The sequence below is a fragment of the Lethenteron reissneri genome, chromosome 47, assembly GCF_015708825.2.
Source record: "Lethenteron reissneri isolate LAM-NWPU_2019-01 chromosome 47, ASM1570882v1, whole genome shotgun sequence".
NCBI classification, from domain to species: Eukaryota; Metazoa; Chordata; class Hyperoartia; order Petromyzontiformes; family Petromyzontidae; genus Lethenteron; species Lethenteron reissneri.
The window spans coordinates 2,615,085-2,636,127 of record NC_083825.1 but is presented as its reverse complement, the minus strand read 5'-3'; the positions used below and the strand labels follow the sequence as shown (position 1 = coordinate 2,636,127).

The 21,043-nt window shown below is 52.5% G+C and overlaps 1 protein-coding gene across 2 annotated transcripts in view; it reads left to right on the top strand.

Annotated features, from left to right (window-relative positions):
• The first annotated feature begins 12,963 nt into the window (after positions 1-12,963).
• LOC133354337 (A disintegrin and metalloproteinase with thrombospondin motifs 3-like) overlaps positions 12,964-21,043 on the top strand; it is a 78,164-nt gene continuing 70,084 nt past the window's right edge. For both annotated transcript variants that reach the window (XM_061571092.1, XM_061571091.1), the window contains exons 1-2: positions 12,964-13,542; positions 18,940-19,325. In XM_061571092.1, coding sequence (XP_061427076.1) covers positions 13,422-13,542; positions 18,940-19,325 — 507 coding nt within the window. In that variant the 5' untranslated portion in view covers positions 12,964-13,421. The remainder of the gene's footprint in view (positions 13,543-18,939; positions 19,326-21,043) is intronic.

Below are 21,043 nucleotides of genomic sequence, written 5' to 3'. Positions count from 1 at the left end.
TGAGTGGCGTCTGAGCCTGTTCTCGACGCTCCAACCTCACCAACCCGCACTGACCAGCGTGGTGAAGTATGCTCAAACAAACCCCTTGACTGACATGGGATGGGGAGGCCCTCATCCAGCAGTGGATTCATCAAGGGCTGTAAATCCGTTTTTTTTAAATTCAAGTTCCATAAGTAAAATGCGGTTCGTCTCCCCGCCCAAATGAGGTTGGGTGGTACTCATCTCCGTGGCCGGGTGTGGATATTCCACATTCATATGGCGGGAAAGAAGTTAGAATGCAGATCCAGAAGGTCACAATGCCATCCTGTTTGTCGTCCCGATGATGTTTGACGGAGTCTCAATGAGACTTCGCTGAGAAAATAACGCTTTGGCGCATCGCTACCCGCTTGTACGCAAGGACAATTCAATTTATTTGGTTTCGTCGGGTGGTGGAGGGCATTGACGACACAAATCGGGTCAGACCAAACAACAATTACGAATCATCGTGTTTGCCCGTGACACTCTACGTGTAAAATTAATGCACTTTGGGACACATTACAAAATGTTTATATTCAGTTGTAGATGTAATTCATTCTGCGTCCGTAGAATTATGAAACACGATGGCTCATGTTTTTCACTCTTGGCTCAGTCACGTGGACGAGATTTTCTTCCGTGAGACGTGGCAGAGTTCATCCGCCGCGGCCCATCCCAGCGCTGCCAAGCCACATCTATTTGTGCATCACAAAATGCCAAACATTTGGGACAGAAAGTCATTTTTTTTCTTATTATTCATTATTATTGCTCCGTTTGTTTACCCAGGAAATCCTCACCGAGTGTCAGGACTCATTTTCGGGAGGATCCTGCCACGTCTTGGCAGTAAAAGGAGGAGGGGAGGGCGTGATGTCGCTGCTGTGTGTGATCTCAATTAAATCATTTGCAGGCAAGTTTTGGGCATTGGGTGGTTTTGGTCAAAACCAGCTATGGGAGGAGACCGGAGAACGCGGAGGAAACCCCGCGCAGAACGGGGGGACAACGAACAGAGACGTGTGCGTGTGGCACACGAGTGCGCTGTTCCATCCAGAGTGCCAAACGTGGCTTTGCAACTGCGTACGGCGGAAATTGTCACATGTTGTTGTCATTGCTCGCGATTGGGTTTTGTGTTTTTTTTTCCCCTCTGGCAAAACACAAACCACGCGTTGTTGCGAGCAGTAATATCGGGTTAAGGGGTGACTCGTTCTCCGAGGCAGCAGTGCCACGTTTCAGACGAGTGGATTTGTAATTTGATTTCTGCATCTGTCGATTGCCGATGGAGACGTTAGATTCGGGAGGGAATGTTTGTAACCGTCCTTTTATGAAGTTGCAGCGCTGCGGGGTGCGGTGGGGGGGGGGGATAGGACAGAAAATCGTTTGAATAAAAATGTGTGGAACATCAATAAAACCACAGCACAGCTTGTGCTCAAATTCTCAAAAGATAAAGTCCAATTATTCGGGAAGAAAAAAAAAATCTGCTGCTTTCAATTTTCGATCTTGGCTCCACTTTTTTTTCTCCTCGTATTAAAAAAAAAGCACCAAACCGGCGCAACGGTTTGCAGAGAGAGAGAGAGAGCCGGCGGCGGATGTGTACACGTGCGCAAAAAAACAAACGCGCACCCATCAGACTTTGTAAAACAAGCGATTGTCATGTTTGCTTCACCGTAGCTTCGGGCCTCGCTTGGCACGGACGTCAGCCGCGTTGAGTTGGAGCAGTAAAAGCCGTTCTCGGGAGCACCGCGGACAGCTGCCCACGGGAGAGCAAAAAACCTCCGTCAGTCATCATCAGACAGCTCGCCGCAAATCCCACATCCAGCCATCGGGAACCTCGCTGCTTCCCACCCACCCCCGCCTCCCCCCGCTCAAGGAGCGAGCTGAGCTGCCGAGCATCGTATCCGAACCGGCCAGGCTTAGGTTTTTTCGGTATAGTCACGTAGGTAAAAAATTAAAATTAATAAAAGTAAAATAAATAAAAAAAATCACGACGTTTCGGAAGCAACACAAGCTTCCGTCTTCAGGTGGAACCGTCACAGCCACGACAGCTGTAGCAAGTAAATGAGAAATTCCAAGAGATACTACCCCGTATATATACGGGGCAGTAGTTCCACCTGAAGACGAAAGTTGGTGTTGCCTCCGAAACGTCGTGATTTTTATTTTAGTTTTATTTTATTTTACTTTTATTAATTTTAATTGTAATTTTTTACCTACGTGACTTTACCGAAAAAAACCTAAGAATATGAATCCTTGCAGTCACGAAAGTTTCACATCTCAAATCACCATTTTGCACGAACGGAAAATCAAAAGAATCGTCTAGAAGCGACTGCGACGCGCCCGCGTCGTGAGCTGCGAGCGGCCTCTCCGAGGGCACCGCTCCACCTGCTCTGACGCCGGCAGCTGGATTCGCGGCTCAGTTCACGTCCATATTAGAGGAGGAAGAGGAGGCCAAGGTGATTTCGCCAAAGTCTTTGAGGCGCCTCCCCGGCACTGAGTGGGCACCGTCGTCATCTTCGCTCAGCAACTCGTGGTGATCACCAGATCCCTCCGCGCACTCGGAGAGCGAGGTTTGGATCTCGCCGCTTCGTAGTCAGTGGTCCATTGGTCTGGAACTCACCTACCCCCTAACTCACCTACTCACCCTTTCACTCACCTACTCACCCTCTCACTCACCTACTCACCCTCTCACTCACCTACTCAGCCTCTCACTCACCTACTCACCCTCTCACTCACCTACTCACCCTCTCACTCACCTACTCACCCTCTCACTCACCTACTCACCCTCTCACTCACCTACTCACCCTCTCACTCACCTACTCACCCTCTCACTCACCTACTCACCCTCTCACTCACCTACTCAGCCTCTCACTCACCTACTCAGCCTCTCACTCACCTACTCAGCCTCTCACTCACCTACTCAGCGGTTCATAGGCCTGGAACTCACCTACCCTGTCACTCACCTACTCACCCTCTCACTCACCTACTCAGCGGTCCATCATTCCGATACTCACCGACTCTCTCACCCACCGACTCACCCATCCACTCACCTACTCAGCGGTCCATCAGTCTGCAACTCACCAACCCTCTCGCTCACCGACTCACCCATCCACTCACATACTCAGCGTTCCATCAGTCTGCAACTCACCAACCCTCTCGCTCACCGACTCACCCATCCACTCACATACTCAGCGTTCCATCAGTCTGCAATTCACCAACCCACTCGCTCACCGACTCACCCACTCAACGGTCCATAATCCTGGAACTCACCGACTCTCTCACCCACCTACAGACATTTAACCAGTTCAGTAGAACATGCAAGGCAGAAGTGTTTAATAGAGCTTACGATGCACGAATATTGTGCACTCGTGATAACCTAGGGTACAAGAGTTCCGCTTTATAAATGTACGTACTTACTTGCTGGGGTCACAACCGAAAGAGGGCACCCCCCGCCCCCCGAACCCCCTGTAGATGTAACCTCATCGGTCCTCGCTGTGAAATCTCCCCATCAAAATAAACACAACTGATATATAACGATGTGTTTTTTTTATCATTTGTTTATCTATCTATCTATCCAGGAAAGCCTCACTGATGTTCAAGAGAGATGTGCCCATTGGAATTTGACGTCACGTGGCTTCGTACGGGAGAACGAAGAGGAATCCGCCCCCGCATACAAGGGGGGGCGGAGGGGGTGACCGTCAAAGATCCGCAACAGACTCGAGAATCCGTTTTGCTGTGCCGTGGTGATCTTCTGGCCCACGTCACAGCACCAAGACTACAAACAACCGGCTGCTATTCCTAGGCAGCGTCCCATCCGGGTCCTGAGCAGTGTTGTCCTGCTCGGGCTGAGACTGGCGTCACGTCGCGACCACGAAGCGTCGACGCGGACCTCTCGCGCGGACCCCGGGGCCAGCTACCTCGCAGGGTAAAGTTGGCCACAGGCAACGCCAGTGACCTAATAACACATTCCTCCTGCGGAGGGAGCTGGTAGGAACGTTGGGTTGCTCGGTCAATGGCCTGCAGGGTCAACGGCGGCGTGGTGTATTCCGCAAATATGGCCGACTATGAGGGCGGGCACAAGCCGGCGTTAGTAGGTTAAACGTTGAGTTTTATAAGGGCACCACGGGGTGACCAGCTCCTCCCCACCCAGCCCCACCCCTCCCACTCCCCACCCAGCCCCACCCTCCCCACCCAGCCCCACCCTCCCCATCCAGCCCCACCCTCCCCACCCAGCCCCACCCTCTCCACCCAGCCCCTCCCCACCCAGCCCCTCCCTCTCCACCCAGCCCCTCCCCACCCTCCCCTCTCCACCCAGCCCCACCCCTCCCATTTTTGGATGCACGACGGACGGACGGACACAATAATCCCCTGTGGGCTGGTGGAACCAGGAGGTTCCTACCAGTAAAAGGCCTTATTTTATGGTGTAATTTTCAGCTGGGGGGGGGGGGGTGTGGGGAGAGATTCATTGATAAATATTATTGCACGTCACGCGCGTATATTTACGCTGCTTGATTTCGGCAATTTTTCTCGAGTCAAAACATTTCTGCATGGACCGTTGTCTTAGCTGTGGTTTCAGATATTTAGATATTTATTCGCTCCAAAAAAGCTTCCGAGGTTGCCCTCTTCAAGAGTGGACGCATCGAAGAAAACGCTCGTCAGCCACTGCGGCCGTCCAAGACAAACACCGCATTCGACATGACCCTCAAACAGCAACACCGCGGGAGGTTTCGTGAGCCCCGGACAGACACAAACACACATTTTTTTCCGCTCTATCCGCGCGTGCCCGCATCACAATTTCCAAACTTTTAAAACTCCAGCAGCAGCAGCAACAACAACAACACCCGGCGCAAGTGCGGCTCTCCACCGTCAAACAAAACCTGTCCTCTGGTCATCCTCGGTGTTGTTTACCAAAAAAAAAAGAGGGGGGGGGGGGGAAGTAAATTGAATTTGACATCTTCACGCATACCTCTCCGCCCGGTGTACCTGGGAGAGGAGGAATGTTTGGCATTCCCCGTGTGACACGCTTCCCGCCGCCGCGCCAGTCCCGTGTCTGGGACCTTTTGTTGATTTTGGCCTCTGCTGAGACAATTAAAATCCTGCGCTGGTGGTGCCGTGGGGATTGCGGCGGGAGTGGGGGGGGCTGGGCCCTGCTGTTCAGGATCTGGGCCGGGTTCCCGCGACCCCGTGTGAAAGAAACGATTTCACGTGTTGCATGCACGTATGTATGTATGTTGAACTTCTTTCGCACCGTATGTAGCCAACCGTGTTAATCGGAAGGTGCGGGGCGGGGGGGGGCAACAAACTAACACACACAAAAGCGGTGTTCACAAAACCACTGAAGATGTTTCCACGTCTCACAGTCGGCTACCGCTACGCGGTAGCCACGCTCACAGAGCGAGACTCATACTGGATGTGGTGTGCCAGGCGTGATAATATTTTCCAGTTTGCCGACCAAGACAGAGACCAGCTGAAATTAAGCCCAGCGCATTACTGGCATTCTCGTGTGACTGCACAGACGGGTGTAAGTATGTGCACACCTGTGTCAGATATCTGTGAGCACCTGTGTGCGTGCCTGCGAACGTGTGCGTGCGCGCCCGTCGAACAGCAGTGGGGAGCGGTGGTGTAGTGGTTAGCGCGCTGCGCTACGAACCTGGCCACCCGGGTTCGATTCCCGCTCGCGGCCAATAACCCATTGACGATTAGAATTATCTGGGCCTCCCCTAGGTGGACTCAGCCTCAAATGAGTCCCTGGTGCGTTGCGTAAACATCTCTGCTGGGGAGACGAAGGCGGCCGGGCGTGGCTTTGGCCACCCATTCCCTCGTGTGCCGTGTCGGCCTTCATAGATAAAAAAAAAGTAATTAATGCAGTGTGTAAACATCAACACTGGGGGATGCGGCCGAGATGGTCCTCTGTATTTTTGTGTAGCGTACAAACAAATGATGCTCACATCAATAAACTCAGCGAGTTGGCGAAGTAGGGGAATACATGTGGCACATCTGCCAGTCAATGTAGTCAGCCCAAAACGCACAAAGCTTTGTCCCCGTTACCTGCCAGTGAGCCTTTGGCATATGGTCCACTCACGAAAGGGATTGAGCAACAACTTACTGAACGCGTGTGGAGGTCAGGGCCGGATTAAGGTTCTAGATTTGAAGCTTTCGTGACTGCAAGGATTCATACTCTTAGGTTTTTTCGGTAAAGTCACGTAGGTAAAAAATTTAATTAAAAAATTTATAAAAATAATGATAGAAATAAAATAAAATAATAAATCACGACGTTTCGGAGGCAACACAAGTCTCCGTCATCAGGTGGGACCGTCACAGCTAGATTTACTGTATCAAGTGAGGGAAAGAAGATACAAGTTCTTAAATACAAGTTAAGAGGGGGAGGAGGAGGAGGAGGAGGGGGGGAGGAGCTTATCTGAGTGTGGTAGCCAATGAATGGAACGTATTGGGGGGGAGGCGTGGCTAAAAGGTGCACATGATGCTCGCGGCCAATAACCCAGTGAGGTTCTTGTGGGCCCTAAGCACATCTGCTTCGTTGGCCTTCAGTGATAACTTTCTCAAGTTGGTGCTGCTGCTGCCCCGTGTTACTACGACGGCCACTGTCTCTCGCTTGATTATGCGAACAGCATCATTTGAAGATGTTATTGCTAATTTAGCAATGATAAACATCTCGAAAAGTTCATCTCCGGTCTTAATTTCTCTCTCACCTTATACATTTTTTTTAAAATTGCCATTGCTATATACATATATATTTATTCGAAAATATATGTTGGTTACATTTGTTTTCATCATAAAAAAAAGACATGATCACATTTTGTTTTCGTAGGCCCTTTAGTTTTTGTAGGCCTTAGGCACAGTGCCCACTGTGGCCGATTGGATAACACGGCCGTGGTGGAGGTGCGCGCTGGGAATTAGAGTGAGAGACGGACAGAAAAACGCAGGGATTGGAGACCATACGCAGAGGTGACTGGCTTCATTCAAGCTGTCAACGAAAGTCAGTGGGCTTGGGCAGGACGCGTCGCCGGAATTGACGATGGGCGATGGTCGAGAATGATAATAATGATGATGGAGCCATGGAAAGGAAGAAAATATCCGGGAGCACGTCGACTGGAGGAGATGGGGCGATGAAATCGGCTCGTGTGCAGGTGCTAGGTGTATTATTACATAACAGGATCGTGATTGATGGTGAGAGCTCGAGGATGCCTTCATCCAGCAGTGGATTGACCATGGCCGATGAGATTAACCTTTGGAAATCCGTCTCAATATCCACCTCGCCTTACGCAGTCGCCTTGGTGACATCCCGACGAGTTAGCGGCCACTCCGACCTTGTTAATGTACAGTATGTACGTGTATATTAGGGAAACTATGGAAGGTGGAGCTGGGTAAAACAACAATAATGAGGAAGAGTAGGAGGAGGCGAGCGAGAACGAGTTGGAGAAGCTTTGGAAGATTAATTGTGATAACAGATGTCAAAACATCCTGGGAGCATCGTTTTCATGCTCGTGCGCCGTGCTCGTGTTCGCCCCCAGCACAAGCAGCAGCAGCAGCACAAGCAGCACAAGCAGCAGCAGCAGCAGCAAAAAACAAACGGCGTCAGCGATCGCTGGCGTGAGATCCGCATGCCCCCCCCCCCGCCATGCGATGTCCCAAACGATCAAAACACACCGAGGAGCCGGCAATGAGCCGGCCTCAGCCCGCGTAGAGGGCAACAGCGGGGCAACGCACGGCAGGTGCGGTGGCTCAAGATTCCTCCACACGGGCCAATGCGCTGCCGTGCGAGCTCCGTGCATGGTCGCAGAATCGACTGACCGACCGACCGATTGACCGACCGACTGATTGACCGACTGCCCGTTATCCGCCTACACAGGAAGGCGCCACCGCACTGATTGCAGACAGACTCGAGACGCATTGACAAATGTTTTCTGTCACTCGCTTTTCAAAATGCCGCTCGCAAGGGGGAAGGGTAGTGAATGTTCAAGGCACTCCTGAAACCGTCTTCACAGTCGTAGTCACGAATGAAGGATGCATGGGTCGTCATTCCTCCGCGTCTCCAATTTGCGCGGTCGGCTACGTTACGTTGCGAGGAAAACCCAAAGCGCGTACAAGACTCGTCGTAGACACTGTTGAAGTCCACGTCTGCTCGTCGGAACGTGTGACAGAGGGAGACGAACGCGGCGAGGTCTGGATGTCAGGGAAGTGTATGATAACTCTGCAGAGGATTCGGTGACACGGGCCCAGCCAGAGCTGGCCCCAGGGGGCTCCGCATCTCGTAGCATTGCCAGAAAATACACGTGTTCGCACACTCTGCTCAGATTTATCGCAGCCGTTTTTGCTTTACCGTTATATATTTTACGAACAAAAAAAATACTGTTATATCGCTAAAACCATCGGCACATGTTGAAAAAAAATAAAGAAAACAAATTCTTCGGGGATAAAATATGATTTTGAGAGTCGGGTTATTATTGTAATCACGACTATCACGACTATCGTGAAATACTCTTGGGTTTTTTCGGTAAAGTCACGTAGGTAAAAAATATAATTAAAATTAATAAAAGTAAAATAATAAAAAATCACGACGTTTCGGAGGCAACACAAGCTTCCGTCTTCAGGTGGAACCGTCACAGCACGATTGCTGTATCAAGTAAATGGGTGCTGCTTACGTAGTTTCAACACTCATCGACATCGGGCAATAAAAAAAACATTTTGGTGGAGCCCAGCCTGGCGCGGCCCGCAGGCTCACCGACTCGCCTCGTCGCGGCGCGAGGTCACGGTGGAGGGGTCACACGCGGAAGGGCCTTGTCGCTGTCGCGGTAACGCGCTCGCTGGGCCGGAGGCGGTCGGACAAAGCCGCTACGTACTCTTAGGTTCTTTCGGTAAAGTCACGTAGGTAAAATAATAATAATAAAATAATAATAAAATAATAATAAATGAAAATAACTAAATTAAATCACGACGTTTTGGAAGCAACACAAGCCTCCGTCATCAGGTGTAACTGCTCCAGTAAAATTACTGTAGCGTGTGATTTTACTGGAGCAGTTACACCTGCTGACGGAGGCTTGTGTTGCTTTAGAAACATCGTGATTTAATTTAGTTATTTTCATTTATTATTTGTATTTTATTATTATTATTTTAACCTACGTGACTTTACCGAAAGAACCTAAAAGTATGGATCCTTGCAGTCACGAAAGCTTCAAATCTAGAATTAAAGCCGCTACGGTGCCAGGGCGAGGTGAGGTTTTGGCCCCACCTGCTCTCCACAGCGAGCCGCTGCCACGTGCTTGTGGGAAGTTCGTCAAGGGCATCACGTGTGCCTCAAAGTGGGCTCCGATGAGTGGTAGCCACAGAGTGGCGAGCGCCAGTGTTAGAGCGCGGTTGGCGTGGGCCCGGCTGAAATCTGCAAGTGATAAGTAAAGTCACTGCGGTCTTTTACACCATGGGAACCTCATTTGCCAGTAAAAAATGATAATTGTTTTTTTACCCTTTTATCTGGCAACAAAACTGACACCTTTTTACAAGGAGTCATGTTTGCATAGACCACAATACCTGCAGTCATAATGCAAACAAAAACATAACTCTGATAATGTGCACATTATCAGAGTGTGCACATTATCAGAGTTATGTTTTTTGTTGCACATTATCAGAGGTATGTTTTTTGTTTGCATTATGACTGCAGGTATTGTGGTCTATGCAAACATGACTCCTTATAAAAAGGTGTCAGTTTTGTTGCCAGATAGAAGGGTAAAAAACCAATTATCACTGCGGTCTGTCTCACTGCTGCCCATCAGTCACATTTGCTCAAATGGCTACATCAGATAAGAGGAACACGGTGCAGTTGTGCAGCAACTATTGATGGCTTTTTCGTAATGCACAAGGATGAGTGCAGCCCCGTGCCTGGCCCCCCTCCGGTCCGTAGCCCCCCACCCCCCACACCCCCTGTGCAGCTACACCGCCTGCACACTCGATAGCGACGCCACTGGCGAGCGTCGAATTCATGGGCATGCCAAGACCTGGAGGGAAAATATAACTTCTGAGATTCTAACCCGAGAGGGAGACGAACGCAAGGATGCGTGCGGGAAGCCACTCTTGTGTGTGTGTGGAGAGCGGTAGTGTAGCGGTTAGCGCGTTGCGTGACGAGCCTGGCGACCCAGGTTCGATTCCCGCTCACGGCCAACACGGTGACGATTATCAGAACCGGTCCTGGGCCTCCCCTAGGTCGACTCAGCCTGTTCCCCCGTGTTTGCTTGTAGGCTTCGCCTTGTGCCCTCCTTTGCTTGCCAGGTTACGATGGCCTGGTCCCCACCCTCTCTCTCTTCCACCCACCTCCTTCTTCACGTTGAAGTGATCAAATAAATTTATATTGTATATTTTCTAGGGTTAGAAAAAAATATCGCTCGCTCCCTGAATTTCGGGACCGCCCATTTCCCCTCGGAAGTTTATAGCTTCGCCTCTGCCTTTGGACGGTGCCGTATAGCGTTATGAAGTGGAGAGTGCATTTGGGAGGGAGGTAAGGGGGGGGGGGGAATCGTGAATGTGGACTCAGGGTTTGCGGAGTGGGGAAGGGGGTGGCGGGTGTTGCTTTACGCCACTCTGGGGTGGGGACCTCCAGCGCCAAAACGAAGGAAAAATGAGGCCCATCCTGCCAAGTTGAGGAGGGCAGGATTTCTGAGGATGCCTGCGATGCCACTAAGAATGTCAAAGTCTCGGGCCAGGCGGCCATGCCACGTCTTGCCCGTGCGTTCGATGGCTCTCGGTGCAATCGAGTGGCCCAAATAAATGAATGTTCACATCTCTCTTCTTCTCACTCTGCTCACGTATTCATACGCTCTGTATATGTATATGTGCGAAGTCGTTTACTTACAGTTAAATGAGGCCGAATCATATTAAGACATTGCTGAGAAAGTTGCAATTTTGGGATTTTGACAAACGACCAATATTAGAGACGACAAAAAAAAATTCACCAAAATTGTCCTGAGACCAAATTTTTTCGACCAAAATCATTTCGTGTATCTGGGGGGCACGAGGATTTCATGGGGGAAAAAAATTCAAATCGTCGCAGCCAAAAACAAACCCCGGCGCTTGTGCGTCTCTCCGGCGAGAGAAAAGAAGTTTTTAAAAAAATCCCATCTTGGGCGTTTTTTTTCTTTCTTTGGAGCTGACACGAATACAGTGGAGGAGGGCTCTGGCGAGTGCGTGGGGGGCTCGGGCAAGGAGCGCATTTTTGCCAAGTGGCATATTCTTTGGTTCTTTCGGTAAAGTCATTGTAAATGTTGTGGTTTCACGCTTCAAAACACCGGTGGGCTAAAGCAGTGAACTATTTGTCTTTTGTCAACGTGACGCTTTTTTTTACTGATTGGCCGTGTCGGGTGGTGGAGGGTTACGACACATTTATAAATAACGCGATCTAACCCAAAAACGTTGATTATGAGAAAAAAAATAAAATAAAATCAAAACTACGTTTCGATCACAACACAAGCGATCCAGGAACGTCGTAGTTTTTTAAAATTGTATTTACTTTTTTTCTATCTACGTGACTTTACCGTATAGAACCAACAATATGAATTCCTGCAGTCACGAAAGTTTGAAGTCAAAATCATCTCTTCGGCAGTGTCAGCTCCTTGGGTCCAAGCCCCACCACCACCAGAGATTTGATGGCTGGCCGCGGCTAACATCTGCTGCGAATCGAATCTAGCCGCCTCACCCCTGCCCTTCACCAAACCGCAGTGACCAGCGTGGTGAAGTATGGTCAAACGCTTTCGTCCCAGGAGTGAATGAATTGTAACTTTGTACGAGGAACCGAAAATTCTCGCGGATGACGGTGAGGTTATCTGAATTGACACCTGAAATTTAGTTGTCCACATTTAGCTTTATTATTCACTGACGTACGTTAAGCTGTCGAACTTTAACCGGGAAAGGATCGCTATGAATCTTGACGTTTTAATGAGGGTACATTGTACCAGTTTTTTTTGGGTTAAAATCTACAGCACACTGTATACATCTTTTTTTATATTGTGCGGGAGACTGGAGTGCTAACCTCAAAAAGAACATACTTGTGTGAGGAGCTGATCATCGTGACGTTAGAGATAACTCCCGAGCTCGAGATAGATATTACAGGGCGAAGAGATAATGCAAAGTACAAACTGTCCGCTTGTTTTTTTTTTAACTCTGAGGGGGGGTGGCTGCTTTTCTTTGGCAAATGCCTCAGGCCCCGTGCGTTTTGCCGGCCATGGCGTGCCTCGGTGTGTTAAAAAAAAAGCCATTCGTCTCCGATTTTCCGTCTCGCCGCCTGAAATTTACGAGAACATCTGCGAGCGATTAGAGCCGGCAGATGTTTATTAGACGGCGAGAGGGCGCGGAGGTTTGCTTTGTGTGATTAAGGGAAGCCCTGGCACCGTCGACATCGACTGGGTCCAAACTTTAACTGCCTCCGTGGCACTCCGCGAGCTCCTTATATAGCTCGGCCTCGCCGTCAATCAACACGCCCCGCCGACAGCGCCCGCCAATGGGAGACGAGCCAAGTCCGCGGCACTCGCTCGCTGATTGGAGGAACGCGCGCGGTGGGCGTGACCTATCCCGAACGCGTGGGGCGGGCGGGCGGGTGGGAGGAGCCAGCGTGTGCGTGACGTCACTTCGCATTAGATTCCCCAACGCTGACGGGCGCGCCGTTCCGTCACGGCGAACGCCATTGGTCGGCGCGCTCCTCGCTTGGGGCGCCTCGACCAATCATGCGCTCGCTAACGGCGCGCTTCGCCTATGCGCTCTGGGAAATTGCGATGCGCGTGGGAGGGAGGGAGGGGCCACGTTGGTGGTGGGCCCCCCAGTGGGGGGGGGGGGGGTGAGCGCGGGTGGGGGCCCCCCACAGCCCCCCCCACAGCCCCCCCCCACAGTCCCCTCTCGCCCGCCCACACGAGCGGCCGCTTCTCAGCCCCCCCCCCCACTGCCTCCCCCCACGCCGCCGCCGCCACCGGCCTCGCCAGAGCTCGGCACAGCTCCCCCCTTCATTTAAAGCTACAAACTTCGTTTAAAGCGGCGGGAGGTTTTTGTTTCGACTCCCTTCTTTTAAAACTCCCCTCTCCCCACGGGAGTGCATTTTCGGATAAGCACGTGTACTTTGGATACAGTGCCCGCGTGCCCGCGCGCGTGTGTGTGTGCCACGGTATACTTGCTCGTGTGCGGAATACTTCACCCACGTGTGCGGCACCATCGTCCCGGGGTGCTGGTCGCAGCAGGGGAGGAGTGGCGTGCACGGAGTTTGTTAGAATTAGCTCTTCCCCGGCATAGTTTGGGGGGGGGGGGGGGTGGACGACGACTTCAAATTGTTGGACACTCCGGGGTGGACTGGGTGAGCTGGGCGGCATTTGCAAGTTAGCTGTTCCCGTGCTGCGTCTAGGTTCTAAGTTTTAAAAGAGCCCGCGACACACATGGATTTACGGGATCTGCTGCTGCTCCTGCTGCTGCTGCTGATGCCGCCGGTCTTCGTGCAGTCGGCGCACGGCGACGCAGCGGCCGGGAGGGCTGTCCACGACTCTCCCCACCGGCCAGGTGAGTGGGGATCATCATTGTGGTGGTGCTGCTGCTGATGATGATGTTGATGATGATCTAGATCTGTATCGCTGCTGACTGCTGCTGCTGCTGCAACAGCTGATGATGCTACCGAGTCGAGAGCTAATTCTGCTGATCGTATCACAGCTGTCGCTGCTGCCGCCGCTGATACAAGTTTTCTGCAGCAATTGCTCTTACAGCTTATGCAGCTGTAATCACAGCCGCTGATTATTATAAACTACTCGTGGTGCTGGTTACACCGAGTCCAGCTGCTGCTACAGCTGCTGCTGCTGCTACAGCTGTTGGCAGCACGTGGAGTGGTGGCTTTTGCCGGTCACGGAGTGCGCTGAACTTCTTGTGCGACGTGGGTAGCCAACCGTGGCTCTAGGAGGTACGGGGCTATTCGCTCTGTGATTTAGCTGCCTTACCCAGCTGGCTACCTGTGTATGCCTGCCTATCCGTATACCCACCTACTTACCTTCCCACCTGCCTGTTGACCCATGTACCTGTTTGCCGAGCGAGCTCTCTGTACACAGGTGTTGCAGGCAAACCCACTCACCTGTTAGTCTTGCGTTTTCTACACAGCTGTCTGCCTGCCTGTCTACGTATCTGTCCACCTTAAGACACATCTGTTTAGCTTTCAATCTAGGATCTAACGTGGTGCCTACCTGCCTGCCTGTCTAGTAGTCTACCCACTTAGAGAGCAATCCATCTCTTTACTTACCTATGGAGTTGTTTTCTGCTCACCTGTATGCTGACCGACCTACCTGCCCACATAGTGATACCCATATGCGCCTAGACATACTTGTACATATGAATAGTGAATACAGTGTATGTTGGACTATACTTTGGAGCGCCACGACTTAAGTTAGTCGTGTTTTTCACCATCGCGTAAGCTGCCACGGCTCACTGATGAGTACTGAGATGACGAATCCCACTGTCATCATCATAATCGTCATCATCGTGTGGTGATATTAAATTAAGAACGTCACATGAGAAATGAATTAACATACTTTCCCCTCTTCTTGGTTCTTTCGGTAAAGTCACGTAGAATGGAAATAATAAATTATTATATTAATATAGTATTATATTATATTATTATGTTTTATTTTAATTGTTTTATTATTTCCATTCTACGTGACTTTACCGAAAGAACCAAGAAGATGAATCCCTGCAGTCACGAAAGCTTTAAATCGATACTTTCCCCTGTCATGGGAATGTGGAATTGCCACCGCTGGCTTTGGGAAAACGTCCCTTCGGTTTTGTCCAGCGCATAGTGGCACCTGATCCAGTCCGGTGTGGGCGCAGCTTATAATGATGTTCTATAGGGGCGATAGACATCTGATCTTTGGAAAAATAAATCCCCAAGGCTGATCGATTTCACTCACAGGAGCAGGCTCAGCCTAAACCTGCACGCCGCTCTAAGACTCGGGCTAAACCCAGGCAATAGATCATCATCATCATTAGTAGTGAACCGAGTAATTCACCTGCCCCTGGGCGTGTGACGCTAAAGCTGATAGAAAGAGTGAGGGGCATGTCTTGGCTGTCTCCCGTGGCAACTTCAGGTGTTGTCTCAGTGTTACCTCGTCCTACGGGTTATGGAGACGGCGACGCCGCTGATGATGATGGATCTGTGTTCTCTTTAGCGCCGTGGGCCGCAAGCGCTGTTAGCGACCGCATGTTAACGCTGCGTTTAACGCTGAGTCGACCTAGGGGGTGATCAGGGTTTGATTCGGATACCACTGAGTCACCTTCACCGTTCAGATACCATTCCACACATTCCCGGTGCTGAGTTCTCCAAATATCCACACACGGCGCAAGGGAATCCAAGACAAATACCCCCCCTGCCCGCCCCCTGTAGCCTCAACAAGTGCTGCTAGCGAGGCCGGCACGGGCACACGACGGGGTGGGTGGCCAACACCACGCCCGGCCGCCTTTGTCTCCCCAGTGGTGATGTTTAGTATACTACACAAGGTCGGTAATTGTCACCGGTGTTGGCCGTGAGAGGGAATCGAACTCGGGTGGCCGGGTTCGTAGCGCAGCACGCTAACCGCTACACCGCCGCTCCACATGGGAATTCACACACACACTCACTCATACACACATGACCTGACACATGCTGACATACAAAGACCCCTCCGTTTAGCCTTCAGCAGACTGTTGTGGCAACGTTCTGTTCGCGAGCACACTGACACACAAAAACACCCATACGCACACACGGATATTGATACACAGATACTGATATACATAGATACCGACACACACAATAACAACAGCAGCAAACACTGACAGACGCAGAAACACCGATACACAGACACTGACACACACACACAAACAAGATCTCCCGTTTCGATAACATAATTGGGGTATAGGTATTGTTAGTTAGCGAGCACCTGTCAATATAAATTCCAATACCCCCGCCATTCACCACGAAGTGACGGTAACGTCACCACGGCGCCCGTGCCAGGCTAGGTGCACTTTGAGGCCACGTGGAGGTCACGTGACAACACCCAGCAGGTGCTATGGGTTGGCTGACTGAGATGACCGGTAGATGCACCACCAGCTGTACCCCCTGCTGTGCCAATAAACATTCCCAACACACACACATTGTCCCTCTGTGCAGTGCTGAGCACTGCCAATCGACGTTTCGATTCCATCTCCCCGCGCGGCAGTTGAAACATTAGAGGCAAGTCTCTTTCTTTTTTTCAAATCCTCCCTCCTGACGAGTGCACAGCAGATGGAGTACTCCACTGGGCGGGCAGGCGTACGGTGGGGGTCAAGTGTGGGTCCGCCCGCCTCTTCCAACAACGACGTCCGGTCAAAGCGTGAGGGAAGAGCGGGGATCGACTTATCCCTGCCATAGGGACCCATCTATACCTGCCTATGGCTCCCTCCGGCGGTGGCTCGTCCACCAGGCAGCGGCGTGGTCGAGCAGTTGCGGGGCCTGCGCCTTTGCCGATGTAAAGGCGGCGGTGGGGCAATCCGTAGCCTGAGCAGCAGCAGCGCCGTGAGCGGCGGAGGGGAAGGGACCATCCATCATTGGTCCGCGGCTATTTGTGTAAAAATGGGCAGAACACGTAGAAATTGCCGGCTAATTGTGCCTAATGAGACATAATGTGCTTGTTTTCTTGCTCGCCACGAGGGAAGAGCCATTGTTTGGTGACCTCATCCCGGCGTTTGCGAGTTGGGGTTGGGGGGGTGGTGGCTTGCGTCTGTCAGGCCGTGCACGTGCACGCAACAACAACAACAGCAGCAGCAGCCCCAACTGCTGCTGCTGCTCAGGTGATTAGGCGGAGAAAGTGACCGCCACTTCCTCCACCAGGGTTGGGAGGGCAAATCGGCAGACGATTGGCTCGGCCGCTTCCTTACAGGTGTCGGCTGCTACGGATGCCCACACCTTGCAGGGGCGGGGGGAGGGGTCGGGGGGGGTGAGGAGGAGGGGGGGGGGGCATCTCGACCAGATCCAGAACGTGAGCCGCGTCTGGGGGGCGAGTGGAGTGGTCCTCGCTCGCTCGGTCCGGCGGCGTCCGCTGGAGAAGCCGGTGACCCAAGCACCGTTGCTGACCGGGGGAGGGGGGGGGGGCTCTGACCCCCGACTCTCGTTCGTCATCGATCTGACTCGCTTGGGTTGCCGGACGTGAACTGCCCGAGCGTGCGTGTAAGCGCGATTGTGGGGAGCGGCGTCGGCGCTGCGGTTCTCCGCGCACTGCGCTCGCGACCCCGGTGACCCCGGTTCAATTCCCCGGCTGCGGCCAAAGTGGGTGGCGAGCATGCACGGTGCCCATGCCGAACTTCTTTGGCGCCGTACGCAGCCAGCCGTGCGGATCGGAGGTGCGGGGGAAGGACCGCAAGTGATGTCTGGACTTCTTGCACGGCTTGACTCGGCCTGGAACGAGCACCTGGTGTACACAGCGGCCCCGGGGAGATAAATGCTGCGGGGGCGTGGGGCAGCCCACAATCACCCCTTCCGCATTTAAATGCGAGGTGCCGCTTTAGGCACTTATCCCGGCATTCGATATGGCCTCATGGGGAGGGTCTTTGTTTTGTGTGCGCGCGCTGGAAGATGTTGGTGCGCTGTCGGAACACAATGTCCTTAGAACACTTGAAGCGCAATTATTATCGTCTCTGTGCCTGTGGTCTCGCGCTACACAGTCGTAAGCATTGCCGTTTGTATCAGCGTGGCAAGTTTGTTTAGTTTCACCCAGGCTACTGTGTCTCTGTTCTCGTCCTTTGGTAGCTCACTCAACAACCACGTGTCGAGACCTCGTGTTGTAATGACCGCTCGCCGTGCCACTTTGTGGGACGTCACCAGTGGTTTTCCTGTGGAGTAGACTGGTCCCTGTCATACAAACGTGCAACTTTATATTCATTTTCTTCTTGGTTCTTTCGGTAAAGTCACGTAGAAGGGAAATAATAAAATAATAAAAATAAAACATAATAAAATAATTCTCACAACGTTTCGGCCACAACGTAAGCAGCCGTCCTCAGGTGAAGAACAGGCCTGTCGGAAAGACCACTTTAAATCAAAATTTATATTCATTTTCAACACTGGCTTAGAGACAATGAACCTGCGCTGCTGAAATCCTGGGTTCGAATGCGGATTTCAGCCGTTCCACTGATTAATCTGGGTTCTCAAGCGCCGTGAGTTGATGGTTTCAGCCCCCGTCACAAAAATACGTAATATTAAATGTGTTTTATTCACTTTATATATTCCCAGCTTTGGGGAAGAGAACACGTTTTTGGATTGATTGCCATGTGATGATCACCTCGGTAGCCGGGCATGTGAGAAAGGTGGCACCACCACCCCCTATCGTGGGTAAGAGGCAGTTGGCGGGACATCAGAAGTCGTCCTGTGATCTCTCTTTCAGCGGCTGCTCTCTGTGACATGGGGTGTGTGCTACACCGCTTTTCTCTACCCGGCACACCACCACATGCAGGATACCCCTCGCTATCCATGTGCCACCAAATATTTGCGGCGACCAGGGCAACGGTGTGCGAAATGAAGCCCTGCCCAGTTGTTCTGACTGCAGCCCCCGTGCACGCGCACGTGTGCGTCTGTACGAGCGTGTCTCTTCGGGGAGCGGTTAGCTAACTGCACTACGAATCTGGCGACCCAGGTTCGATTCCCGTTCACGATTAACACCAGCGATGATTATCTGAACCGGTCTTGGGCTTTCGCCTAGGTCAATTCAGTCTCAAATGAGTACCTGGTGCGATGTGTAAACATCGCCACTCGGGCGATAAAAGTGGCCGGGCGTGGTGCTGGCCACCCAGCCCCTCGTGTGCCGTGCCGGCCTTCACAGGCGCTGGCTCGCTAACAGCACTTGCCCCAACAGTTTGTGAAGGCTACACGGGGGATCTTTGACCTTTGTCCCTCCGTTCTTTGCGCGTCTGCAGTGGTCTCGCTGGGCCGCGAGCCGCGGGAGATGGCCCTCGTGACGCCCGTTCGCACCGACCCCAGCGGCCTCTTCTCCTCCCACCGGCTCTCGGCGGGCGCCGGCACGGGCACGGGCGCCGGTACCCGCGTCCGCAGGAGCGCTGACGCGGACAGCGAAGACAGCGTCTACTTCAACGTCACCATCTTCGGGCGCGAACTGCACCTCCGGCTGAAGCGTAACGGCCGGCTGCTGGCGCCCGGCGCCTCCGTGGAGTGGCATGAGGACGGGGAGGAGAGCGCCGGCGGGACCTTGCGCCGGGAGGCACTGCTGCACGGGTGTTTGTACACGGGCGAGGTGGACGGGATGCCCGGCGCCAGTGCCGCTATCAGCAACTGCGACGGCCTGGTGAGACGCCTGCCTGTGCATGCACGCACACTCTCGCACACTCACGCGCACACACTCACGCACGCACACTCACGCACACTCACGCACACACACTCGCACACACACTCGCACACTCACACACACTTGCACACACACTCGCACACTTACGCACACACTTACGCACACACTCACGCACACACTCACGCACACTTGCACACACACTCGCACTCACACACACTTGCACACACACGCACACACTCGCACACACTCGCACACACACTCGCACACACACGCGCACACACGCGCACACACACACGCACACACACTCGCACACACACTCGCACAAGGCACGCAGAGCCATGGTTCTCGGCCCTAACCGGCTGTTGGCAGAGTGGTGTCGGTGCGTCCAGGCCCGTTGGCTACCAACGCCAGCAACCAGGGCAGCTCACTCAGCTTGCACCGCTACCGCCACCACCACGCGCTTGGGCTGCTTAAGAAGGGATGGCCTGATCGTCCCCTAAGTCGGCTCAGCCTTAAACGAGTGTCTGGTGTGTGCATAAAGCATCGGCATAGTGCTGCCCACCTCATGCCCATCGTGTGCCTAAGCCGGCCTTAATAGGTGCTCGCTAATAGCACTGGCCCCTACGGCCCATAGTGCTACAGAGAATACAAATACATCATCATCATCATCTCCGTAACCCTCCCCCATGCGAGCTTCTCGCCTTTCCGCACCCGCGGGTGATCGCCTCTGCACTGCGTTCGTGCAGGGCATCTTGCCTAGAGCGTCAGTCCGCTCTGTTGCATTTCCCTGACGGATGGGGCCGCACTCTGCGGATGAGACCCAGAGAAGTCGAAACCGCTCCAGAGCTTAAACAGAGGCGATGATCCGCGAGGCTGATGGGTCGGTGGATTGACTGGCATTTTTTTTCTCCCATGACACGGGTGCCATTATTGCGATTCTTGATTGAGTTTTGGCACAGGTCACCTTATGGTCTAGCCAAATCTGTGTCGTAAGTCCTTCCACCACCCGACATAGCCAAACGAATTAAAGCGTCGCGCGTACACGCTCGCAACGCATAAAACGATTGTCTCGGCTTCTAAGCGGTGAGTTCAAGAACAATCTCGCCGCCATATGTACCAATGTTAGATCCGCGACATTTAACTTGAAGCTCGGCCAGGCATCTTGACAGGACGAGATCCAGGAAGTCAGAATAACCACGTCACCTGACCCGGCATCTGAAACACATTCAGGTTTGTAAATGAGTGGGTTTTCCCTGAGGAATCCCGTGATCCCAAATTTCCAGCTCCTTGAGCCAACTCCATCGCGCACCTCCTGCCGCCTGTCCCTCCACACCGACCCCCATCGCGAACCACTCCTCCTGTCGTCACGCTCCGAGACGAGTTCAGTTTTAATTAACTCCCCCCCCCCCTAGACCCCCCCTCCGCCCCCCTTCCCCAACTACTTTGTGGCGGACTGCTTCCTGTCTGTCCCCGTGTGCTCAGGTCGACAGGAATTACCAGATTTTTACCCTCGGGGAAATTAGCAACCGCAGCAGCAACAACAAAAACCGCCCGTGTACTGTATTCGCACGAGAGCGAGCGGTAATGGTAACGGACGTCTTGCAGGAAGTTTGTGGCTCTCTTAACCTTCTTTTCTCCACCCTGAAACGAAATATCGCTCAGGAATTAAATAAATTCCCTGCGTGTAATCACGGCCTGTGCCGGATTATCCTAGTGGC